Source organism: Corvus brachyrhynchos, unplaced genomic scaffold, assembly GCF_000691975.1.
Source record: "Corvus brachyrhynchos isolate BGI_N302 unplaced genomic scaffold, ASM69197v1 scaffold34, whole genome shotgun sequence".
NCBI classification, from domain to species: domain Eukaryota; kingdom Metazoa; phylum Chordata; class Aves; order Passeriformes; family Corvidae; genus Corvus; species Corvus brachyrhynchos.
In genome coordinates this window covers 1,606,760-1,631,929 of record NW_008238126.1, presented here as the reverse complement: position 1 = coordinate 1,631,929, position 25,170 = coordinate 1,606,760, and the positions used below count along the sequence as shown (strand labels likewise).

Here is a 25,170-nt window from a genome sequence, read left to right as displayed (position 1 = left end):
TACAGTGAGACTTACTTTCTAAATGTATCAGGCTACAATACTTGTACTGGTGGATGAGATTGCTGTTTCACACTGAGATTCCAACAATAGAAGCAGTAGAGATACACACACACACACTGTGGTGGCAAAACCACCTTATTAGAGTTCTGTCACTCTCACGTGGTGCTGATTTAAGCACTATTCCTGAGAAGAACAGGTCCAATGTTCATCTTGTGTCTTCTGGCCTGTTAGTAGGTTCAGCTGAGAAGTGGGATCTTTGTTGTCTGTTTTGTGACTGAAGGGAGGGCTCTTTAGCAAGGGGGCTTATGGGTTTGGCAGTTTATGGGATTATTTCAGTGCAGGGAGAACAGCAGTAGTGTGTGTTGTGGATTTTTTTATTTTGTGTATGGTGGGTTGTGGTTTTTTTGAATGACTTTCTGGTTTTCAGATAGCTGCAACACAGTTCTTAAACCCATCCTCAGTCCTTAGGATGTGGTAGTAGTCGATTGTTTCCTCCTGCGTTTCTCGGTAAAGAAGGTTATGACGTGCCTTTTGATAGGCTTTATGGATCCAGGAGTAGTGTGTTTCTGGTACAGTGGTGGCACTTCTTGGTTCTGTGGGGGGGAGTGGATATAGTGGAAATAATTCTTCTGTTTCCAGCCCTGCTTTGTTCTTAGTGTACTTTCTAGGGGCTTCTTGTTCCTTTCCAACCTCCTCTGCTATTTATCTTTTTGCTTTTATATTAAACCTCAGCCTTCATTGAGTTGGCAGAATGAACATAAAGACAAAAGACAAAACTTCTGTTCTGTTGCCACTTCTTGCTTCCCTGTAGAGAGACCAAGATTTTTAAGGGGAGTTGTTACACAAGTTCTCTGGAGCAGGTAGCTAGTTTTCAGGGATTTCTGGAGCAGTCTGCTTAGGAGGATGGGCTTGTATGAATTGGGTTGGAATGGAGCATGTTTAAGGCAGACAATATTAAAAGAAATTAGCTATCATCTTGTAGCACCTCTAGGGAGCTTGTGCAAGCTTGATTTTTCAGACAAGTATCTTCTTACTGAAATGGTTGTAAGGCAGCAGAAAATGTCAAAATGTTTACTTGCAGTTATCTGGCATGGAACAGTACAAAATCGCCAGCCTGAGTAGGCAGTTGATATGTTGAAACTAGTTGGAAGTTTGGCTGAGTTTGTTAAACAGTTGTGAAGGAGCTTATTGAAACATGAATTTTAATGCTGGTATCACTTTCTTCTGTATTAGAGACATTTAAATGACACTTGACAATGTTGATGGTGGAGTTTGGGTTCCTGTGCTTAGTTTGTGCTGATTGAACATTACATGAAAAGCAGAGCTAAAAAGAAAAGTGAAATTAAAATTAGTACAGTAATGGGAATGCTTGCATTTCAAAATATCTAGGTATTTCACAAAGTCATTTTTGTCACGATTCAAGAATGTAATCTGCTTCCAGCTTAATATCTGTTACGTGCTGTATCGTGCTTTAATTATTTACAATTAACAAGCAGGAAGTTGGGTTGGTTTTATACTTTGTGTGAAAATTTCCATAATGTGTTGATAATGCCACAGAATATTAGACATAAAGACAACTACTAATTAATAATTAATTTTCTTTAGTGCAGTGTTTAGCATAGTTTAGAGAAGCCATTAAGTTTTTGATAGGGAACATGAAGGGAGCCAGAGGGGCTGAGCCTGATTTTTGCAGGCCAGTTTTAAACTCCACTTTTCTACTGGAATCCTTACAGTCCAGTTGCAGTATTGGCTTCAGGTGCTGCACGTTACAGTGACACATCAGGGGCGTGTAGGTAACATGGAAAAATAACGTTGTAGTAACATCCGTAATTCACTGGCTGAATGACTTTAGCTAACATTTCAAATATTTATAGTCCTGAGTTTTGCAAAGCCTTAAGTGCAGTATATATACTATAAATAAGGCCATGTTTTAAAGCTGCAAGTGGGGCAAATCTGCAAGATGCCATTATCCTTCCTTTCAGGTACTTGAGAAAGAATGAAGGTAGCAAAAGCCATTCAGCACTTACCAGTGGCCTGGTAGAATGCATGAACCTCATCAGAAATCACAGAAGCCACAATGTGTTTGTGTATCTCAGGAAGAAACCAAGGCTAGGGATGCCACTGAACATCAGTGAGGATTTGGACCTCAGTATGGTTCGGCACCATCTTCCAAGGATAAAATGTTGAAGGGTTATTTCCTTTTTTCCCGTTGGTTCCTCTCCTTCCTTCCATTGGAAGAATTGAAGTTGTGAACAGTATCAAATGGCTCTAGTACCTCAGAGGGAGTGTTTTGATTTAAACTTTCCTAGTTAACTTTTTTAGATTTTTGTCTGCACTTAGTATTATCTGTAATCCTGAGGCAGTTGGACGAGATGATCATTGGAGGTCCCTTGCAGATGAACAAAATAATTCTATTCCTCAATATTCCTGTAATTGGAGGAGGAAGAAGATATCTCATAGTTTTAGCTTCATCAGTCCTGCCTATGAAATTGTGTTTAAAAAAACCCTGAGCTTTCTTCCTGAGGCCTGCAGCAAAAGAAGAAAACAACATCTAAGGAAATTTCAGAGGTTTATCTTCTGTTTATCCTCTGCTAGAGTTAGGGTACAAAAGTTCTTAACAGTTATTAAGGGTTTGAGCCCCACTCATGAAAAGAAGTGAGTTACTCTGTGGATGTTTTTTGGAATTTACAAAACCCATATTCTTTAGTTAAAAGTAGGACCTGACTTAGACATTGTAGACTCTAATGCAACCTAAAATAACAATAAAACCTTCCTGCATAAATTGCAGAACTGAAGTTTGGGATGTGTGCTATCAGTGGCTTCACCACTACTCTCACAATATTTCATACAAACCTCAACATTTTTACCAAATTAAAGGTCCAAGGATTTGATCATGAAGAAAGGAGCCTTGAACACTGGTGCCGTTGCCCAGGGTTGGGCATCTACAACCTCCCTGGGCAACGTGTTCCAGTGTCTCACCATCCTCAAATTAAAAAATTTTCCCTAATATTTAACCTGAATTTCCCCTCTTTCAGTTCGTGCCTATTACTCCTTTTCCTGTCACTAGCATTCCTGTTGAAGAGTTGCTCTCCAGTTTCCCTTCCCTGCAAGCCCCCTTCAGATACGGAAAGTTGCTGTGAGGTCTCCACTCAACCTTCTGTTCTCCAGGCCGAACAGCCCCAACTTTCTCAGCCTGTCTTCATTAGGGAGATGCTCCAATGCTCTTACCAGCTTTGTGGCCTCCTCTGGACTTGCTCCAACAGTTCCATACCCTTGTATTGGGGACACCAGAACTGTACACAGCACTCCCAAGTGGGGTCTCACCAGAGCAGAGTAGAGGAGGAGAATCAAAAGATGTTAGAGACTACCTGAATTTCTGTACTGCATTTTAACATGCTTGTCTGATTAAATTTACAGAAAAAAAAATAAAGGTTTAAAAAAATGAATCTTTAGTGAGCGAAACCAGAATTATTAACATGATTTTAACAAGTAGGAACATATTCCTAGCCAAACCCTTCACCTAGCAATTCACAATTTCATACTATTAATGTATTACCAATTACACAGATAAACCCATAAAATTACTAATAAATCTTGCACATGGCACCCAAACTAATGGGGTGACAGTGAGAACACATCACAGAGTAACGTGGGGTATCTGGTAAGCTTGGCACAACAAAATGTGCGCTAACACAGCCAAGTGTCAGGTCATTTACCTAGAAAAAGGGGCATACTGAAAACTTTGTATATATTGGTGAACATGACAAAAAGCACAGTTACTTTACAAAAGCAACTGCCAGTGAACAGCACAATTGTATGTTTGCAGCAAGAGTAACTCTCAGCACTTCTGTCTTTGTAATAGAAACATATCATTTTGGTCACAGAACTGATAAGAAACTTGTGAATTACAGACTTTTACATCTAGAAAAAAAGTAAGTAGCCAAAAAGTTAACCCTCCTCACAAATTAGCTACCCCAGTGAGATGAGAACGCAGTGGGATGAATCAAATATCTGAGCCCATTATAGAACATGAGAGACCACCCATTTCCAAGGCAGCCTCACTGTTCTGGGGTTTGCAACTATTTGTCTACTCCCTTGCAGTTAGGGAATAAAGATGTCCTTTTAAAGATTGCTGTTTCTATTCTCTTTGACTTTTGGGCTTGTCAAACAAGAAAAAGAACTGAGAAATCAGCAGACAGCAACACAATCTGTACTTTTAACTGGCACTTTTTCTTTCAAAAAAATCAGAACTGCCAGTCAGGCACACAAACAAAATCAGGAAGAGCAGGGAGAACCTACCTTTTCCTCCAGCTTTTTAGAAGAGGTACACCATTTCCTAGACATGACATAGTATCTCCTCCTTAGTTCTGAAGCCCCAAATTATAAATACAGTAAGGCATTATTTCATGCTAGGAGCTTTTAAGCTGTAGACTTCAAGAACAGAACCAATACATCTAAAATGTGTGTTTTGCAGGTCTTTTAGCTTGTGATGCAATAAAACATTTCTCGACTGCTTGAATTAGCGCACAGAGTAAGAAAAGCAGCTGATACCACTACCACCTATATATATAGATACACTTTCAATTAAAAGTAGTGTACATACAGAGAAACCATCTTTAAACATAACTCCTAAAGCACAAATGATAAAGAGTAACATACTCAGTAAAAGTGTTCTGTGTACCAAGTGAAAAGGGAGGATGCTGAATGCATTCCCAGAACACTGGGAATGTTTTGTGCACAAGTGTATTGGATGGTGAACTTCGCACCATAGCTTGCAGAGGTGTAATTTGGATGAATTTTGAATTGGATGAATTGGATGAAGTAAGGTAGTTCTTTGATGTAAAGTGTTTCCTTTCTTATTTAAGTCTTTCGGGAAGTTATTCCATGTGGAAACATCTCTGCTGTGAGGACACACTGAGAGGGTTGGGGCTGTTCAGCCTGAAGAAGAGAAGGCTCTAGGGAGACCATAGAACCCCTTCTAGTATTGAGAGGGAGCTTGCAGGAAAGCTGGAGGGGGACTTACAGCAAGGGCATGTAGTGATAGGACAAGGAGAATGGCTTTAAACTGAGAGTAGGCTTAGATTAGATGTTAGGAAGAAATGATTTCCTGTCGTGAAGCACTGGCACAGGCTGCCCAGAGAAGTTGTGGATGCCCCATCTCTGGAAGTGTTCAAGGCCAGGTTGGATCAAAGGAGCAAGCTGGTCTAGTGGAAGGTGTCCCTTCTATGGCAGGGGGTTGGAACTGGATGATCACTGCGGTCCGTTCCAACCCAAACCATTTTGAGATGCTATAAAACAAGAAGTTAGTATGTTTTGAGATGTCAGTTTTGTTGCCTTGATGTGCAGAGCCAAATACTGTTGTAAGCCTTGGCTTGAATACAGTTTGTTCTGATCATAATTTCTTGGGCTCCCAGTTTGGAAGTTCACTTTCTATGCTCTTACTCTTGCTTAAACTCATGTGAGTGCTGCATGTAGGAGCATGTTGTACGAGGTGAAGTTGGGTACTGTTAAGTAGATGTTGAGACTAAGCTTAGTCTCAACACCAAGTTTTGAAATTAAGAAGAAAAGAATCCTCAAAGAACTGAAGTATGTTTCAGAGCAATCTCCCTTTATTTTGTTATATGAATTTGAGGGCAAATAGAATTATATGTTTACATAGACGTTCTCAGTGTTCCAGAAACTTTTGCTCCCAGTTGTCTTAATTTCAGGTATATGATGTAGAACGATGACTGAAAAAAGTTACTTGAAGTAACATATTTTTCAGAGAGAATAGTTTTAGTTTGTAACTGTTACAGTTACTCAAATTCTGTCTTGTACTGTGATGTTAAGACATTTCTTGCTTTGAACTAATGTTGGAACCTGATGCAGTTGACTAAGTCTCATATACACTCATTTGTTTAGGAGGAGAAGGAATTCAAAGGGGTTTTTTTTTTGTAATATGTGCTATTTGAGATAACATTTTCTGATTGCTGCTTATCAGGTATTTTTTAAATGTTGAAAGATACTTCTTGCTCTATTGAATAGTAGCTTAATGACAGGTTTTGCATTAATCATTGAATGCATGTCACTCTCAGTGCATGTCAGTGTTAATGAGCAAAATGCTGCGACCTCCAGTTCTCTATTCTGATTATGTTAATAATTTCCTCCTTTCTGAAAGATACAAGGCGCAGGGAGGAAAGAAAATGGAAAATGTGTGGGGGTGTGTATAGATTGTAACTACTGAATTAGGTCAGTGTTACAGATTTGGGGGAGGTGTTTCTAGTTGAGAAATCCTTCTGGTTGAAATAAAGGAATGGGGTAGAAGTCTAGAATTTTTAAACTAGAATCATATCATAATCCTTGTGATGATTCAGTACTTACTGAGGTTTTAAGAATGCAGTTCCTAGAATCCTGTATGAAACAAATCAGTGATACCTTTCATCCCCAAATTTGTATTGCTGCTGTTAAGCCTTTTTGCAGTACAGCGCTTGTGATGAAGGAGCAGCACATCTGTGAGCTCCCATTTCATGGGAACATCATTCTGTAAATAAATTGCTTTATGGTTGTTACAAAGCTCTGTTGTTACATGTTAAGCAGACTCTTAACTCTGGCATTCATTGTTACGACATGGCAAAGTAGATTTTGTGACATATGTTGTCACTTGTATATAACCAGAATACTTTAGTTAAAGGAAAAATAGGTCTGTCCCCCTAGATAGGGCTTAAGTAATGCTCATGAATAATAAAGTGTATTTTGAGGTCTGCCTCGTGTCATCTGGCACCTTGCATTTGCTTTTTGCTGAGACTCTGTATTATAAGTAACTAATTTAGGGAAAAGGGCTGTATGTATTGGGGTATTTCAGTTACTTTTGAAGAGGAGACTTGGAGAAACTCAAATGAAGGCCGTTCGAGAAGTCAGCTGTATTAGAAAATTGTGTTTGTTCCTTTATCATTATATGGTAACATGCCTTTGTGTTTGCTGTGACATGTTATCCTGTAACAGACTATTGTGTACATATTTGCTTCTTACTTACCACTTATCTAGGAACCTACCTCTGAGTTTTTTCCCCCCTGACTTTTGAAAAGGTTCTTGATTTCTCCCCAAAACAAAATTAACCTATTCTGCCACATAGGCATGAGGTTGCAGACTGTGGAAGCTGAGGTGAGGTTCAGGTGTGCAGCTGTAATGGGTGGTTGAGCCTGGAAGCAGAGACCGCTCCCTCCTGGAGGCCAGTGCCGTGCCTGGTGTCCTCCATCTGGGCAGCTGGGGCTCTGTTGGAGTGCTGCTCCCACTGGATGGTGCCTTCTAAAGGGGGCCATATGGAGTCAAAAAGTCTATAGTTGCCTTTTTCTGGTGCTGCTGAAATTCCAAGGAGTCAGGTGGAGCAAAAGCTGGCTTTCACGTACAATTTGTTGGTGGATCGGGGTGACGTAAGGAGAGGGCAAAAACATGGCAAATAGGAATTTTTTCAGTTGGCATCAAAAGCAAATATTAGTGGGATTCATTTGATTCAGTCTTCATAGCCTCATACACTGCTTGATTAGCAGTCACTTAACAGGGATCTATCTGCACCTTGACCCTGTGTCCATTCAAAGCTTTGGATAAAGGTGATAATTTTTTTTAATGTGGCTTGCTCCTGGGATGGGGCAACCCTGGATGTATGGACAGACTGGGGAATGAGGTGCTGGAAGGCAGTGCTGCAGAAAGGGACCTGGGAGTCCTGGTCAATGGTGTGATTCCTGGGGATGGTTCTGTGCAGGGCCAGGAGTGGAACTTGATGATCCTTGTGGGGCCCTTCCAGTTCAGCGTATTTTGTGATAGTGTGCTGAATCCAAAATCAGAAATAGTAGAAATGAGATGTATATAAAAACTAACATAGAGTATCCATTAGAATTCAGCTGGATACACGTAATTTGAATTGTTTATATTGGGCTGTCTGTACACTTAAAACCAATTATGTCACTGCATCAGTTTACATTTGTTTATAAATTATCAAATTAATTATAAATAGGTATAAAGGCTATTCTTGAGCTGAGCCAAACTGTGCCTTGGTGCATTGTAACTCTAAAAAATTGAAATTGAATAGTCTGAATTAAAGAAGTGATGGGAATTCAAAATTTCATGGTTAATTAGTTCTAGAGAGACTAAAGCAGTGGTGTGTTCTCCGTGGGCTTGCAGTTTGCTGTTTTCTCTGAAACATAAATGGTAAATGAATGACTGAAAACAGGACTGGTAAACCACTTCCTTCTAATACTGTTTAAATTGCATGAATTGGATAATGATTGCATTTACAAAAGTATGTTTGTATATTCTGTAATTAAAAGGAAAATACCTGAACAAGAATATCCCTGCAACTGAGAACATGCAGATACTACAAGAAGCAGTCAGATGATGTATTGGAGATGGAGTGTTTTTAGTTAGATGCAGCATAACTTGAAGTTACTATTGTCTGTCTGAGGACATCACACAGATTTGGAGGGAGAGGCGATGAACTCACTTAAGAAGTTTGCCTTGTCTAATGCACATGGCTAAGACAAGTGAAACTGTGGAAGCCCTGCCATACGCTTTCCTGGGAATGTAATTTAAGTAATATGCATAGAGAATCATGATTAGACTCTTAAGCAAACAATCCCTAAATAAGAGGAAGAAAAAACCAGGTTAGTCCTTCATGTAAATGTTTTGTATTTACTAGTATCTACAAAATTCATAATATTTTTCTTAGATTTTGTTTCATTTTGTGAATTTGCAAGATTTTGAGTAGGTTGGCTATTTCAGTATTAGCTTTCTTGTATCTCCTGGTTAAATCGTGTTACTTGCCTTGAGCAGAATGGAATTTACAAGAATGCTTTGCCCACATCCTTCAGCTAAGCACAGAAACAAAATCTGAGGGTAAATTCACACTAATGTCAGTCACTGTGATAGGAGAGCTGCAGTTTGTCCTGGCTTCCTGGCTGGCATTAGGGTGATACTCTCTGGCCTTGCAGTGCTCCTCTTCAGATAATTAAAGAAACTGAAAAATAATCAGTCTTTGTACATTTGGTGGGGTTTTGTTGTTGTTTCCTTTGGTACTCTGAACCAGCTCACTTCATGATAAGTCAGCCCAAAGCATTAGAGTACGGAAGAGATGAGATCAAGCAGCTTGTCCTTGGTGTCAGCTACTGTGGAACTGCAGCTGCTGGTGGACACTTCTGCCTGCAGTTTAAGCCAGCCTGGACCAGGATTGCTGTTGAAATGAGCTGTTTTACCCCTTCCCTGCTTCTATGCTACCTTACTCCTTGTGCCAGCACAAGTTTTTTATGTGGCTGTTTCGTGAACCAGCCCTGTTAAGGAAGAATAGTGGCGATTAGAGAAGGTTTATTGTGGTGGTGATGGTGGTTGGCTTAGGGCTGCAGAAGAGTGCCGTGTACGTTGGCAGCAGTTTGATTTCACTGGTACCTCGGAATCTCCATCAGGTAGTGCAGGGGAACTGACTGCATTGAACTGCAGTAGACTGCAGTGTGTGTATGTGTATATATATGTGGCAGGAAACTTACTCTTGCTAGTACTTTCTACTTAGTGATCTTTATAAACATCAGTAGAAAACAAATACTCTGCAGGGCATTTAAAAAACTCACAAATTAAATACCAAATATATTAATTTTAAAAATTGCATTTCAAAAATCAATGTCTTCCTAAAGAAAGTTTTGAGTTGGTAATGCATTTTTTCTGGACTTAGGCTTACTAAGCCCTATGAATATGAATTATGAAAGCTACAGATGGATTGCAGTTGAGTGTTTTGAAACAATACAGTTTTATTCAAAAGTGAACATTATTTTAGTGACATTATTAAAGATCTCCAAGTTTGTTGGTGCTGTTAATATTGGAGACTGGGCAGAGGAGTTGGAGTGTATTCAGTCAATTTTTATTGTATATGTAATGCTGTGCAAATTCACACAATATAAGAAAAGATTTTAAAGTGTCTTGGAGAAAGATAACAGCATTGAAACTTAACTTGAGATGAGACATCATAATAAAACACTTAGGAATATGCATAGTGTTACAACAGAGATTTCACTCCAGTTGTTAACTTGAGGTTTTGGTGATTGGATCAGGAACACAGCACTGCCAAATGCATCTTGCTGGAAGCTCATACAGCTCTTTCTATCACCTTACTTGTCTTTTTAACTTTCTGAGAACTGTTTTTCTTTTATGTGGTGCTTGGAAGTCTGAGTTGCTCTGGGAAATTACGTTTCAGCTTCTGTGGTTATACAATGCTTGGTGGTATTGAGTGGAATTGCTGTTTTAACTTAATGCAACTGTTTTTGTCTGTATATGATACAGTGAAGTTGAAACACAGTGAATATTGAACTGTTGGTATACCATTACAATTTCAACAAATCTGATGTCACAATTTTCTTCATATAATCTGCTAAACCACTTATTGGGAGTGGGATCGGCTTCATAGTGGGGCCAAAAGGCCAGTGGACCCTGGCTTTCATAGGCACGTGCTGGATAAAGGGAATACAGATCAAATTCCCTGGGTGAATACTGATGTGCTAATAGTTTGGCTGCAGGGTGTCTGTTAGCCTCAGCTGAGATAGAATCAGTCTCTTAATTCTGTCTGACATCTGCAGTTAAGACAGTGTCAGGTGGAGAGTATTGGAAAAGATTACAAATTTGGCTTTTTAGGCTCTTAATCAGGTCATTACTACATAGACCTTGAGCAGCACCATGAATTCAGATGGAGAATTTACTGTGGCAATTCAGACACAAAAGAGTCAGAGTAAACCGCTGCATGCATTTATTCTGAACACAGAGTAAATAGCCACCCATTTTGGATGTGTGTCAGTTTCTCAATGGTATAAAGATGATTATAAGTGTAATTTTTATTTAGAACATTAAAATCATGGTAAATATTTCAAATGTGACATGGTCAATTGTATTCAATAAAATGAAACACTAAGTATAATATAGAAGATTCTCTGTAGCAGTGTATTTGTTTCTGTAATGTTCTTTTCCCAGTGTGGATTGTGTTTCCATGCATGTATTAATACAGGATACTGTCCTTTTATTCCCCTCCAGGTTATGCAATGGTCTCTGCAAGATGTTATGTTCTTGAGTTGGAGCTTTTTAAGGCAAGCATATGCTGGTACTTCAACTCTACTAAGTGGACTATAATTTCTTCTCTTACATCAACTACATAAGCAGACAAAATTGCAAAGATCTGCCCTGTGTCGAGTATGACAGCCACGACTCGTGGCTCTCCGGTAGGAGGGAATGATAGCCAGGGCCAGGCTCCTGATGGACAGTCCCAGCCTCCCCTCCAGCAGAATCAGGTATGGTATTAACAATCAGTTCATCTAAAAATAAAGGAATTTGTTCTGTAGAAGTAGTGTTCCTGAATTATTTGAATTTGTGTATTTGTGGAGATCTCTAGTTAAGTTAGACATTTTTGTGTGTGTGTCTGGAAGTACAACAATATTTTGAGGGTTGAAGGCAATGCTATTGGCAAAGTAAATGTGGTTGGAGAGCACTGCATAGCAAAAAATGCTCCCTTTTCAGGCAGTGGCATAATTCTTTCAAGCATACCTATTTTGGATAAGAAGCCTTCTTGGAATAATACCAGAAGCTTCCTCAAAACCACATTGTAGACTTACCTGCCACAGATCGGTAAAATTGTGCTACATCTCTGAGTTCGGTTTCTGCTCAGTTCTGCAAAAGCACTTCTTGGATAAAACAGCTTACCCAGGTATCAGCTCTTTCAGAGCAGCTGTGTCTGGGTCTCCGTTCATTGTACTAGACTTCCTGAACAGCTTCACATGTTTCTTGCTTTCAGAAGACAAGCAAAAGCTTTCATATACTACATCACGGTGTAATGATTCTTTTTTGTTGGGGGGAAAAAATACCAGAGAAAATGCTTTTAAACAATACCATTTAAAGTCAAAACCATTTAAGAGAAGAGCCACACTTGGTCATTTAATTCAGTATGAAGATGGTACTTTTTTAATACTAGAAGGTTTAGTGATTGCTGCTTCCTGCGAATGAGCTGTACTTTGAAATGTGTGGTGGGCTGACCCTGAACTGCCAAGGAAGTCTCCACTGTCGCTGACTCCCATTGCGTCAGTGGGATGGGGAAGAGAATTGGAAGAAAAAAGTGAGAAGCTGTTTGGGCTGAGATAAATGCAGTTTAATAAATGAAGGGGTAGGGGGAAACAAGTGATGCAAGTGCCATCACTCACTACCAGCTGATGGATGCCCAACTACTTCCCAAGCAACAGCTGCCTTGGGAAAAATACCCCCGTTGTTTTATTGCCAAGTGTGATGCTCTGTGGCATGGAGTATCTTTTGGGTCATTTCAGGTCAGCTCTCCCGGCTGTGTCCCCTCCCAGCCTCTTGCCCTATTAACTGCTGGGGGCAAAGTGAGAATCACAGGATGGGTAAGGTTCTAAGGGACAGCTGGTGGTCATCTAATGCAGTTTCCCTGCTCAAGCAGGGTTCCCTAGACCACCTTAATGAGGATTGTGACCAGACAATCTCCAGGGAAGGAGACTCCACAATCTCTCAGGGCAATCAGTTCCAGTGCTTAATCAGCCTCACTGTTAAGTTCTTCCTCATGTTCAAGTGGAACTTCTGTGTTTCAGTTTTTGCTCGTTGTCTCTTGCCTGTTGCTGGGCATCACCAGACAGAGCCTGGTCCATCCTCTGACACCTTCCTGCAGATATTGATGAGGTCCTCTCTAAGCCATCTCCAGGTTAAACTGGCCCAGCTCCCTCAGCCTTTCCTCAGTGAGATGCTCCAGTTTCTTCATCATCTTTGCCACTCTCTGCTGGACCTGCTCCAGGAGTTCCATGTCTCTCCTGTACTTACGAGCCCCAAACTGGACACAGCACTCAGGTGATCCTCACCAGCGCTGAGCAGAGCAGCAGGATCACGTCCCTGACCTGCTGGCAGTGCTCTTCCTAATGCACCCCAGGATCCCATTGGCCACTTGGCCACAGGGACACGGTGCTGGCTCAGGGACAGCTCATTGTCCACCAGGACCCCCAGGTCCTTCTCCCCAGAGGTGTTTCCCAGCAGGTCAGCCCCAGCCCATCCTGGTGCCTGGGGTTGTTTTTCCCCATGCAGGACCCTGCATTTGCCTTTGCTGGATTTCAGGAGGTTCTCTGCCCATCTCTCCATCCTGTCGAGGTCCTGAAGGGCTGCATGGCTCTCTGGGGTGTTGGCCCCTCCTCCCAGCCTTGTGTTACCAGACAACTCGCTGAGGAGGCATCTGCCCCTCACCCAGGTCATTGATGAATAAGGTAAACACTGCTGGGCCCAGTGTTGAACCTTGGGGGACAGCACTGGTGACAGGCCTCCAGCTGGACCCTGTGCCACTGATTACCAACCTCTGAGATCTGCCATTCAGCCAGTTCTCAATCCACCTCGCTGTCCACTCATCCCATCCACACCTCCTGAGTTTGTGAATGAGGATGCTGTGAGAGAGTGTCAGAGCCCTGCTGAAATCAAGGCAGACAACATCCCCTGCTCTCCCCTCATCCATCCAGGTAGTTCTTTCGGACTACTGAACTTGTTTCATCGTAGAAGGTAATCAGGGTGGCCAAGCATGACTTACCTTCAGTGAATCCATGCTGACCTCTCCTGATCATCATGTTGTCTTCCATGTGAGTGGAGGTGACCTCCAGAGTGAGTTGTTCTATCACCTTTCCAGGGGTTGAAGTGAGGCTGACTGTCCAGTAGTTCTCTGGGTCCTCCTTTTGCCCTTATTGAAGACTGGGGTGACATTTGCTTTCTTCCAGCCCTCAGGCACCTCTCCTGCCTCACTATGGTTCCAGCACTTCTCTCAGCACTTGTGGGTGCATCCCGCCAGGGCCTGTGGATATGAAGTTTAATTACATGGTCTCTACCCAGTCTTCCCAACCAAAAGAAACTTCCTTCCTCTAGATCTCCTCCCCAGTCTCTTGGCTGAAGCAGCAACAGGACCACATTTTCCCATGCATTTGTTTTGGTTGTGATGTATTTGAAGAAGCCCTTGTTGTTAGCCTTGACATCCTTAGCCAGGTTTAATTCCAGGTGAGCCTTGGCCTTCCTCACTGCATTTCTTCATACTCTGACAACATCCCAGGTGGCTTTTCCTTGCGTCCAGCTCATGGTATCTCCTGCCTATGTCTGAGTTTTGACAGGAGTTACCAAAGAGAAAAACAGGCCTTGAATCTGTGCCTGTTAACCAACAGACAAAACACTGCTGTGTTACCAGTGCTGTTTTGGTCACAAATCCAAAACCCAGCACCCTACAGGCTGCTGTGAAGAAAATAACACTCCTTGCCAAGCAGATTTGGTACAACAGGTGAAAAACGTTCTTGAGGTTTTGTCTTCCTAAGTCTTGCTCTTCCAATTTGAGCCATTATTATTGTTAGTTCATACTATTTCTGTATATGAATAATAAGTGGCATCTGAAAAATGTGTTGTGTTTTGCATGGCCCATCAAAATGGATTTAAGAATCATGTTCTTCAAGGTTGATTAGTAGATGGTTATAGTAGTAGGTCACTCATTTTTAACAAACTCTTTAAGAAAATGTTTTCCATGATTGTTTTCTTCTGTGCTTTTGTTGAAAACTATGTCTCTAATAATCAACTTCTCTGGACAAGATTTGTAAAAACTGGAGCTTCAGTGTATTTTTTTCACAGTCTGGAAACATGGTCTGCCGACAGTAGAAGCTATTACCAAAAAAACCCCACTTCCCTCGCTGGGAAAGTAGCTTGATTTTTAAACTGCCAACATAGAAAGAATGTAGCACATTTTATGCTCTGTTTTTTGTTAATAAATCTGAAATCAAATTATTTTATATTGATATGTACTTGAGATGATTCTTTGGCATACATTAGGAAGGAAAAATGCCAAAACAAGTGGCACACAAGTACAGGCAGTATTTAAAGTATTTTCCATCCCAATTTTAGACTTCTTCACCTGATTCTTCCAATGAGAACTCCCCAGCTACCCCGCCTGATGAGCAGGGCCAAGCTGATGCTCCACCCCAGCTTGAAGATGAGGAGCCTGCATTTCCACACACAGACCTGGCAAAGTTGGATGACATGATCAACAGGTATTTTCACACTTTTGACAAGGTGTAGATGATTTGTGCAAACATCTTGATAGTGGAATCAGAATTTTTGTATCTTTGTTTCACTGGACTTCTTGAAATGCTTTTTTTGTTGGGTTAAAGTTGTAAGGAGAAAGAGGCTTCAAGCAGAATGAGTTTTTGTTTGGGTTGGTCAGTGTAATACTCATCAGGGCATTTAAAAATCTGTTTCCTGAGCCTATATTAAAAGCATTACAATGGGGCAAGAGTTCTTGATTTTTCAGAAGCACAACTGAAATTGGGTTTGTTTGTTTCTGAATATAGGCCTCGATGGGTTGTTCCTGTATTGCCGAAGGGGGAATTAGAAGTTCTTCTAGAAGCTGCTATTGACCTAAGTAAAAAAGGTAAGCTGGAAGACATTTCATTATTGGATTGGTGTGTAATACTTTTTCGTCTTCTTTAGAATCCCTGGTGAAGGCTTAAAAATTGTTAATAATTTCTGTTATAGCCCTGGTTTTGAAGATTGTGTCAGAGTGCTATGCCAAATCTTCACAGATAAGAACCTTAAAAAAGCCATTAATGTAGTTAGAAATAGGTGCCTTAGCCCGAGTAGGGAAGTCGAATAAGCTCACAGACATAAAAATCCTGTCATTCCTGTCATACCTGTTTTCTGTATTCACTTTGATATCAGACCTAGTGGGTTTGGTCTTTATAGCAGATGCTAAAACTCAAAGAATTCTATTTGTTTTTAACTAAGTTTCTAGTCTAGTTTTCAAATGTCTTGCCATAAATTTTTCTTCAGATTTGCACACATATACTTCTAAGAGTATCAGAGAAAAGTTAGCATTTTAAGCAGCATGGCTTAGACTAATAGTCCTACCAGTGCTTGCTGTGTCTGACTTGGGAGTAGGAGGGTTCCCTATCAGGACTGTGTATGTGTTTGTTGATTTGTACTGGTCAGATTGACAAGTTTGTCATCTGTTCTGGAAAGTTCTGTTCTCCTGGGAGGTTCCTTGTGCTTGAGTAATAGCGGAAGTTACATCAAAATAATTTTTTTGGATATCTGCACTTACGAGCTCGTTGTGTTTCAAATACAGTGTCATACAAAGTGCCTGCTCTTTCTTCTGCATAGGTGCTGGCCCAGGACAATTTCATTTCCATGTTAATAAATGTTATTCTTAGGCAGCTTTAAGACTAAAAAGATGATTGTGGTCCTGATATTCTGGGTTATCTTGATTGTTAAGTGTTTTTTGCTTTGGAGCACTCTGTGGAGAACCAAAAGTTAGGGTGCATCCTTGTGATCTGGCATAGGATAATGATATATTGTTGCCAACACTGATTTATCAGCTGGAGTTGTGCTTGGAATTGGTGGCTTTGTGTGTAGCTTGGTCTGGCAGGAATCCTCAGGCAAGTGTAGGATGTTGAAGGGATCACATCTGTTCCGAAGCAAAAAAAAAAGCCAGCTTTTCAAAAGAAAATGTAGCCACCTTTGTGTCTGCATTGTTGGAACGGTGCAGTAAAAAAGGAATTATCTGCTTGTGATTTGTGAGAGAGGAGATGTATGTTCTGCCAGCTGTTAAGTCATCTTTAAAAAACCCCAAAAAACCCAAAACCTAAAAGCTGTCAATGCAGTGAAGTAATAAGAGCAGAATGAGATTTTTAGCTACTCCTGACATCAATGTACTTCCCCAAAGCATCAGGCTTAGTTGAAAGTTCCCCCCCCCAAAAGCTTATTTTTCCTCTTGAAGTTGTGAAAAACAGTGGAAATGTATTTGTATGCTTTTGCACTTTGATTTTTAAGTTGGTGGTGTGCAATTCTGAAAAGTATTTCTGCATTGCTACTTAATTATGTTTCCTCCTACCCTCTAGATGAATTCCCATGTGTGTATGCAAGGATTATTGAATAAGGAGAAAACAAGGAAAGCTCTTATAAGTAGTTGTTTAATGTGTTACCTTTACAGCTACATCCTAGTTTTCGGGGGTCTTTTTGCAACTTGAAGTTACATGATGGCTACCATGGTTCCTTTTAAATAACTTCCAGTTCCCAGGGAATATGATAGGGTGTAACTTGGTGTAACTGACACTGTTTTGGTGGATCAGAGCTTGGCAGACACTGTTTGAGAGTGGGGTATATATAGAGAAGTAATAGAAATGGTTCTGTTGTGTACATTTCTTAATAGATTAAACTGTGCTCCATTATGTCAGTAACATCCAGAATTGGACTCCTTGCTACCTGTCTATGGGAATTTTTCATATTCTGACAAGATCTGTTTCCAAAAGGAGGAACTGAAAGGATAAATTGAAAAATAACCAGCTTTTGAATTGCATAAACTCTGTATTTCTCACTGTATCTTATTTAAATTGTGAAGCAACAAAACCTAGAAAGACCCCACTACATGTTTTTGTCAAGCACCATTTTCTTGTGATGAGGGCTCTTAAATAGCTTTTATTCCTGACATGGCCAATGGCCATCAGCATTCTGGAGTGACTGCAGGGTAATGGCTTCTTTGTGACCCTCGCTATAAAATAAGAGTGGTATTTGCATCATCTTTAAATCTCTTCAGGGACTAAAATTGAAAGGGACATAACTGAACTAATTGAAGGTACATATGAGAACGAAGTGTCAGCATTACCACCTTCAAGTGAAAGGAGCAAATTTGACAGAGTAGTGTGAATCCTGTTAGACTGTGACTTGCATTATTCCTGGCAGATGCATTCATTTATGGAAAATTCTCTTTTTATGTGTAGGCATCGATCCATTATTCTTTGTTAAACAATGAGCCATGCAACTATCAACAGATAGTCTGGAGTTACTTGCTAATAGAAGAAAACCTATTTGAAAAATAGCATTTAATAGGTAGACTGATGTTTATCTTCACAATAATTCTTTAATACTTATGGAGTATTTTCAGTAATGAGATTTGCTCCAGAAATAAATGTCATAGTGAATTGGATGCTATAAATTTAAAAGATAAAAAAATGGTTTATTTTAGGGTTTTGGTTTTTTATAGGCAAGAATATTCTCCAGTCTTTATTTCAAAAGGATTTTATTGCTCCTAATATTTACACTTAGTTTTTAATATGCTGCCAGAACTTTCCAATGTGACACACACAAGCAAGATACAAGGCAACTTTGGAATTTATACCTTACTTAAACTGAAATGAGATTTCACTACACAATATAAACCTTCAGACTTGATCCCAAATCTGTGTTTTTGATGAATTGCACAGAGTGGGAAAGAGAGGTAGGCCCTAGTGACAAAAAAAATTAAATTTGTATGTGCATGGGCACATATGCATCCAAAAGTTAGGCAGCCCAGTAATGGGAGTTGTTTCCAGTACCCTCAAAGACCATTCCATTTCTCTCAAGATGATTTGTCTGCATTTCTGTGGGACCACTACTGAGTTGCTTACTGAAGCTGTATCTTCTGCATTTTTTTGAAATGGTTATTTTTACCCCCTTCACTCAGTGGTTTTGCTGTTAGCAAGTAGATAAGAGAGAACATAAAGAAGAATGGAAGATAAAGATTGTATTTATTGTTATTTTTGCTAGTGTATCTATCAAAGCCTGTTGTAAACATGGGGGGAAAAATGCAATCCAGATCACACATTTTTAAAAACAATTCAAAAATTGTATAGAGGAGTGTAATTTTTTGAGATGGCTTTACTAGAATATTAATCCATCAAGTTTTTTGTCCATTTAAGCTTATGTAAGTTTGTTTTCATCCAAGACTTGTTTAAAATCAATTCTGAAACTTTAAACAAAATACCTTTGAAGTCCAAATGTTGTGATTTAACCCCAGCCAGCAACTAAGGACCACACAGCTCAGTGCCCCTCTGCTGGGATGGGGGAGAGAATCAGAAGGGCATAAGTTAAAAAACTCGTGGGTTGGGATAAAGACAGTTGAACAGGTAAAGCAAAAGCCTTGTGTGCCAGCAGAGCAAACCAAGGAATTCATGCACCACTTCCCATGGGTAGGCAGGTGTTCAGCCATCCCCAGGACAGCAGGGCTCCATCACATGGTGGCTTGGGGAGACAAACAACTTCACTTCAAATATCTCCCTCTTCCTTCTTTCCCCAGCTCTATAGGCTGATCATGACACCATATGGTCTGGGATACCCCTGTGGTTCTTTGGGCTCAGCTATCCTGACTGTATCCCCTCCCAAATCGTTGTGCACCCCCAGCTTACTTCCTGGCAGGGTGGTGTGAGAAGCAGGAAAACCTCGGATCTGTAAGCGCTGCTCAGCAGTGAAAAAAAAACATCCCTGTGTTAACCAACACTGTTTCCAGCCCAAATCAAAACACAGCCCTGTGTGAGCTACTGAGAAGAAACCAACACCAGCACACCAAATCTGCTTTCAGCATTTAAAATGTTCATGTAACAACTAATGAAATTCCATATCTAATACTTTGTTGTTCTTTCTTATTTTAAATAGGCCTTGATGTCAAAAGTGAAGCATGCCAGCGATTTTTTCGAGATGGGTTAACAATATCCTTCACAAAAATCCTTACAGACGAGGCAGTGAGCGGCTGGAAGTTTGAGATTCATGTGAGTTTTTGAAGTTGTGTTTCTGAAGAGCATAGTTATTTAAATAAGGAAGGAGTCTGCCTTTGTGATTAGGGGGAGACTGTAAAAGCTGGATCTAATCTTTGAAACTCAATAGTGAGCTGTGAGAAAACTCTTGTATACATGGATCTGGATGGGCAGTGGGGAAACACCTTTCTGTCATTTTTTCGCTTTATTGCCTGCAGTGTTTTAGAAGGAAATAGAACATGAGAGATGATTTGAGGAGGACTGGAACCATGTATGTTCTGAGTCTGTCCCCTGCCACGTTCTTACTTGTTTGTTTTCTTTCTTAACAGAGATGTATTATTAACAACACTCATCGACTAGTGGAACTCTGTGTGGCCAAGCTGTCCCAAGATTGGTTTCCCCTTCTTGAACTTCTTGCCATGGCCTTAAATCCTCACTGCAAATTCCATCTATACAATGGTACTCGTCCCTCAGAAACAGTTCCTGCAGGAGTCCAGCTCGCTGAAGATGAGCTTTATGCCCGTCCTCCTGACCCACGATCACCAAAGGTATGAAAACCTTTTCAGACCAGTGTATTTTATTCTGTGCAGTGTTACATAATGACACAGGAGCTGTAGAGAAGTGTTTTTAGAGCATGGAGAAAAAGCCCTCTTCATTCTCTCTATCACTAAGGTGTTCTGCTGCTTATGACTCCTGATTAGAGACTCCTGCTTAGACTCCTGATTTCCCCTGGCTTAGAAGGGGAAATGTACATTTCCCTTTCTAACTCTTCCTGTCTTTGGTCCGCTATCAGACTGTGTCATGTGTTTCTGTGGTAAGCTGGCACAACTCTGTTGGAATGCCATTCCTACTGTGTTAATTGGCTTGCTTGCATTTGCCAGTTGATGGATTTACCTTCTCACTTAACATGATTTTGTAGGCAACACATTTTGAGGAGGGGATTATGTGATAAAGTAGGAATTTTCTCTTCCTTACAGTTTCCAATGGTTGAAGAGATGTTTTTAATTGGACATGAGATACTACTGTCAGTGTGGTTTTTTTGGTGGGTTTGGTTTGGTTCTGGGGGGATGTTGAAGGTTTGGTTTTTTGTTTGTTTGGGGTTTTTTGTTGTTTGTTTTTGTTGTTGTGGTTTCTTGGGCTTTTGGTTTTGTTGTTGTTTTATTTTTTTAACTGGAAGTGAAGATTAGTAATCCATTCTGGTTCTTGAGTCTGAAGTTTTCAGAATTGATCTCCAAATAGTATTGATAAGACTTCAGGAGCTAACTGAATTATATATATACATATTTTCATTTTTTTAAGTTTTCTTTTTCTTTAGTAGAACTGCTGACTATTGACTTAAAAGAACTAAAGATAAAAAAAGGACTCCCCTTGCATTGCTAGTTGTGTTTAGAAGAATGTTACTTTGCATTCTTAATGCTTTTGTATTTGGCATTATTGCATCCAGAGCAAAGAAAAAAATACCAGAATTGTCAGACTTTCTGTAATAATATAGCAGCCAAAGCTGGACCTAAATTATAGTCAATTTTATTCCTATATATTTGATAAATTTCTTTGAGTAGCTCATATACAGCACCGGCTCTTTGACATGATAACAGAAGAGATCTTGTTGCCTGTTTCTGAGTATTTCCTTAAAACTGAGTATGTAAGCTATTGTGTAAAGACTTTTTAAAAGCAAATTTTGTTATTAACAGGTACTTGAAAATATTTCTAGATGGTACATTGTAAATATCAGAAAATAACTTTGCTTTATTGCAGGGTTGGCTAGTAGATCTTATCAACAAGTTTGGCACATTAAATGGATTTCAGATCTTGCATGATCGATTCATGAGTGGATCAGCATTGAATGTTCAGATCATAGCAGCTCTCATCAAGTAAGTTTTTTTTCTAAATAATGATTTATGCATTTGGAAAAGTTGGACTCAGTATAAAATACTATGTTAGCACAAAGCTTGGACTGTCATTGAAGCACTTCCTTTCACTGAATCTCTTAGCTGGTTGTGTCTGCCTTCACCATTTCATGTGCTTCTAAGTAGATATGAGTTTCTTGAATTAATTACACCTTATTATATGCATGTCTACTGATTATGACACTTTCCCTTTTTTCTTTCTTTTTTAGGCCATTTGGACAATGTTTTGAATTTTTAACATTACATACAGTGAAGAAATACTTCCTTCCAATTATAGAAATGGTTCCACAGTTTTTAGAAAATTTAACAGATGATGAACTGAAAAAAGAAGCAAAGAATGAAGCCAAAAATGATGCTCTGTCAATGATAATCAAATCTCTAAAGAACTTAGCTTCAAGAGTTCCAGGACAAGAAGAAACTGTAAAAAATTTAGAAATATTTAGGTTAAAAATGATACTTAGGTAAGATGCTACTCCTAATATAATATGCCACTGGTGACATTTTTTTCCACACTTCTTACATTCAGTTTTTCTCACAGGTTGTTACAAATTTCCTCTTTCAATGGTAAAATGAATGCACTAAATGAAGTTAACAAAGTAATATCCAGTGTGTCATACTACACTCATCGACATGGTAATCCTGAAGAGGAAGAGTGGCTCACAGCTGAAAGAATGGCAGTAAGTGCTCCTTTTCAGTGAAGTTCATTGCATAGATTTTGTTTCTCCTTAGTACTCTAACTGGAGAAGTAGCTCTATATTGTGGATCCAGCACACACTGTTTATTTTCATATAGTGTTAGAAACATTAGGTATCATGTAGTGGTAATAAGGCATTTTAATAGTAGCCTTTCTGTGAAAAAATGCTGTATTTGTGTCAAAGCTGCTGTTGAGAATTACTTTTCAGTGCTGCTAAAAACATGACTCAAAAATGGATCCTTGAATAGTGTGGGTTTTATGTGGTGATTTAAAAAACCCAGAGAAACCTAGATAAAACAAGTCTGATTCATTTGCAACTTCAGTGCAACAGTAACTAGAAATTTAATGGTCATTTAAATAAGGATTTAGTCTGGGTTTTGCGCTTCAGCTTTTTCTTACGAGAGTTCTAAGTGTCCACTCTGCTTCTCACATTTCAGAAACTGAAAGCTTTGGTACAGAAAGTTCTAGATACCACATTTTTGTTTTAATATTTTTGTATTTTGAATACTGTTTCTTGAATGTATGTATAGGGAACTATGAAAATGAGCAATTATAAAATTAAAATAATAACTATTTTCTCTTAATCTTTGTGAAATCTAGTTGTGTTAAGTGATTTTTACATTGTTCTGCCCTATCTTTCTGACTGGCCACCTGTTGTGAAGTTTGTAATACAAAAGGACATCTGACAAGAAAGAATAACCGCAGTTTTGACTTTTTAAAGCAATAGGAGGAAATAGGTCTCTTTTTTACATGTTCCCTACAGTTTGGCATCTCATACAAGACCTGTGTTTTTAGTTGAAAACTTCTAGATTTCATTATTTCACGAGACCAGCTTGAATATTGTAAGTCTAATCAAGGACATAGTTGGAAATTATGATGCTGTGGATGTTTGTTTTCTCTTTTAGTGCTCAGAGCACATCCTGCTTTGCTTCACTTGGAACAAAGCGGTCTGATCGTGTCTGTGACACCACTGAGAAAATTGCATCTCCTTAAATATGGCTTGAATATTTGCCTCTGATTCAGTTAGAAGCATTTCAAAACCCCTATAAGTGGCAGTACTTAAATAATCTAATCTTCTTTATATTTTAGTCCTTTCTTAGGTCCTTTTTATGGGATATGCAGTAGGTGTACCAGCAAAGTTAGAATTGTCTTAAACAACTTGGTTTTGATACTTAATGACTGTGAATTGGAAGATCAAAATTTTGTTTCTTGAATAGAAGAGTTAACTCTTCTTCACACTGACTTCTTATGTTTGAAATTGTTTGAAAATTTTTATGCTCTGAGTTCATGATTTTAATATGCCTGAAAAAAAATTCCCCCTAAGATATTACAGTGAAGAGGATTCCAGTAATAATCCAATAATATATTGGATTATTTTAAATGGTGTTTTTTTTTTTTGAGAGGAAATTAAAGTTAGAGATAAAAACCTTCCTCTTGTGCTTCATCTTTTTTCATCTGTAACAGGTTAGATTTTTGTTTTGTAGTTTAAATATTAATGATGGCGCCTGAATAATTTGAGATGGCACTACTTTCTTTTTATATTCAGGAATGGATCCAGCAGAACAACATTTTATCAATTGTATTAAGAGATAGTCTTCATCAACCTCAATATGTAGAAAAACTAGAGAAAATCCTCCGGTTTGTCATCAAAGAGAAAGCTCTCACTTTGCAGGATCTTGACAACATTTGGGCTGCACAGGTAAATAATTCAGCTGCTTTTCTGCTGCTGCACAGGAGGCATCTCCTTGTATGTCATGTTTAGAAGAGAGCCTGGGCTGCTTCTGCTCTGTGTTAGACAAAGCTAAAGAAAAAATTTAGATTAAATGGTGCTCTTTTTTGGGGTCCTGGAGCTCAAAATTGTCATCTCAAATGTCTCCAGTGGAAGCTACATGTATATGTAAAGCCTAAGGGAACAGTTGAGAACACGGTGCAGAGATGATAATTTTTAAGTATTAAGGGACCTTCAACATTGAGCAAAGACATGATATGTGATAGCATAGTGTTTTAAAATGCATTAAGAAATACGTGTTGGTAGTCTCTGAGCTCCCCACAGTTGTGTAAGTTTTTCCTGGGCAGAGTGTGATTAGTAAGACTTATAATAATGGCTGTTCCAGAAGTTGTTTAACTGCAAGTTCTTTCCTTTGTGTTGCAATAATTACATTTGAAAAATTACAAATTATGCAATATTGACTTTTTTACTTACATGACTGGAGGGGCTGGGCTTCCTAGTTGGGGGCTGCATGAGTTTAACACACAGAATGGGCAGCTGGAGAGACGAAATCATTAAGAATTACTGAGTATATAGCAAATAAAAAAGAATTAGGATAGAAACGTAAGTAATGGGTAGTGAAACTCTGGTTGTACAAGTCCTGAGGCCAGTCTTTCAAGTGTGGGAAGGCTAACTTCCCAAGACAGGGAGGGAGGGCTGTACGGGTTTGGTCAGGCATAGAGTTTAATTTCTTCATAGTAGCTTCTGTAGTAACTATGTTATCTCACCCCATGGGTTTTCTCACTTTTTCCGGCCTGGCTCTCTTCCCCCATCCCACTGTGGCGTGGAGAAGTGAGTGAGCAGCTCTGTGGTGCTCAGTTGCCAGCTGGGTTATAGCAGGGCAAGGGCTAATAGGGGTTTGGGTGACACAGTTTACATGTGTTCATGCTGTTCTGAGACTGTAACAGTTTTGCTTAAGTGCACTTATCTTCAGGTTACATTTAAAACACTTGGGACTGCAGGTGATGTAGGGGAGGGTTGACTTGAGATCTCTGGTGTTGTAAATAACTTTATCATGCCCAGACTTCAATTCCAGCGTGGCAGTAACTGCACAGACTGAAAATCAATACAGTTTTTTCTTATTATCCCAAAGTCCTGTTAAGAAAATTTCATCATGTAGCACAGCAATACACTTAAATATTACTTGAATTAAGGTCTGGAATCATACTGTTGGTTTTCAGCTTGTGGTCTGTAGATCTTTCCAGACTGCAAGATACCTGGGGGGGG

General features: G+C 39.4%; 1 protein-coding gene across 4 annotated transcripts in view; it reads left to right on the top strand.

Moving 5' to 3' along the window:
• The first annotated feature begins 11,021 nt into the window (after window positions 1–11,021).
• Window positions 11,022–25,170, top strand: part of USP9X (ubiquitin specific peptidase 9, X-linked) — a 79,691-nt gene continuing 65,542 nt past the window's right edge. For 3 of the 4 annotated variants that reach the window (XM_017733449.1, XM_017733451.1, XM_017733450.1), the window contains exons 1-9: window positions 11,040–11,294; window positions 14,917–15,062; window positions 15,363–15,442; window positions 19,477–19,589; window positions 19,904–20,122; window positions 21,330–21,445; window positions 21,691–21,942; window positions 22,020–22,158; window positions 23,722–23,874. In XM_017733449.1, coding sequence (XP_017588938.1) covers window positions 11,199–11,294; window positions 14,917–15,062; window positions 15,363–15,442; window positions 19,477–19,589; window positions 19,904–20,122; window positions 21,330–21,445; window positions 21,691–21,942; window positions 22,020–22,158; window positions 23,722–23,874 — 1,314 coding nt within the window. In that variant the 5' untranslated portion in view covers window positions 11,040–11,198. Of the gene's footprint in view, window positions 11,295–14,916; window positions 15,063–15,362; window positions 15,443–19,476; window positions 19,590–19,903; window positions 20,123–21,329; window positions 21,446–21,690; window positions 21,943–22,019; window positions 22,159–23,721; window positions 23,875–25,170 lie in introns of all 4 variants that reach the window. The other variant, XM_008633025.2, reaches the window with a different exon arrangement.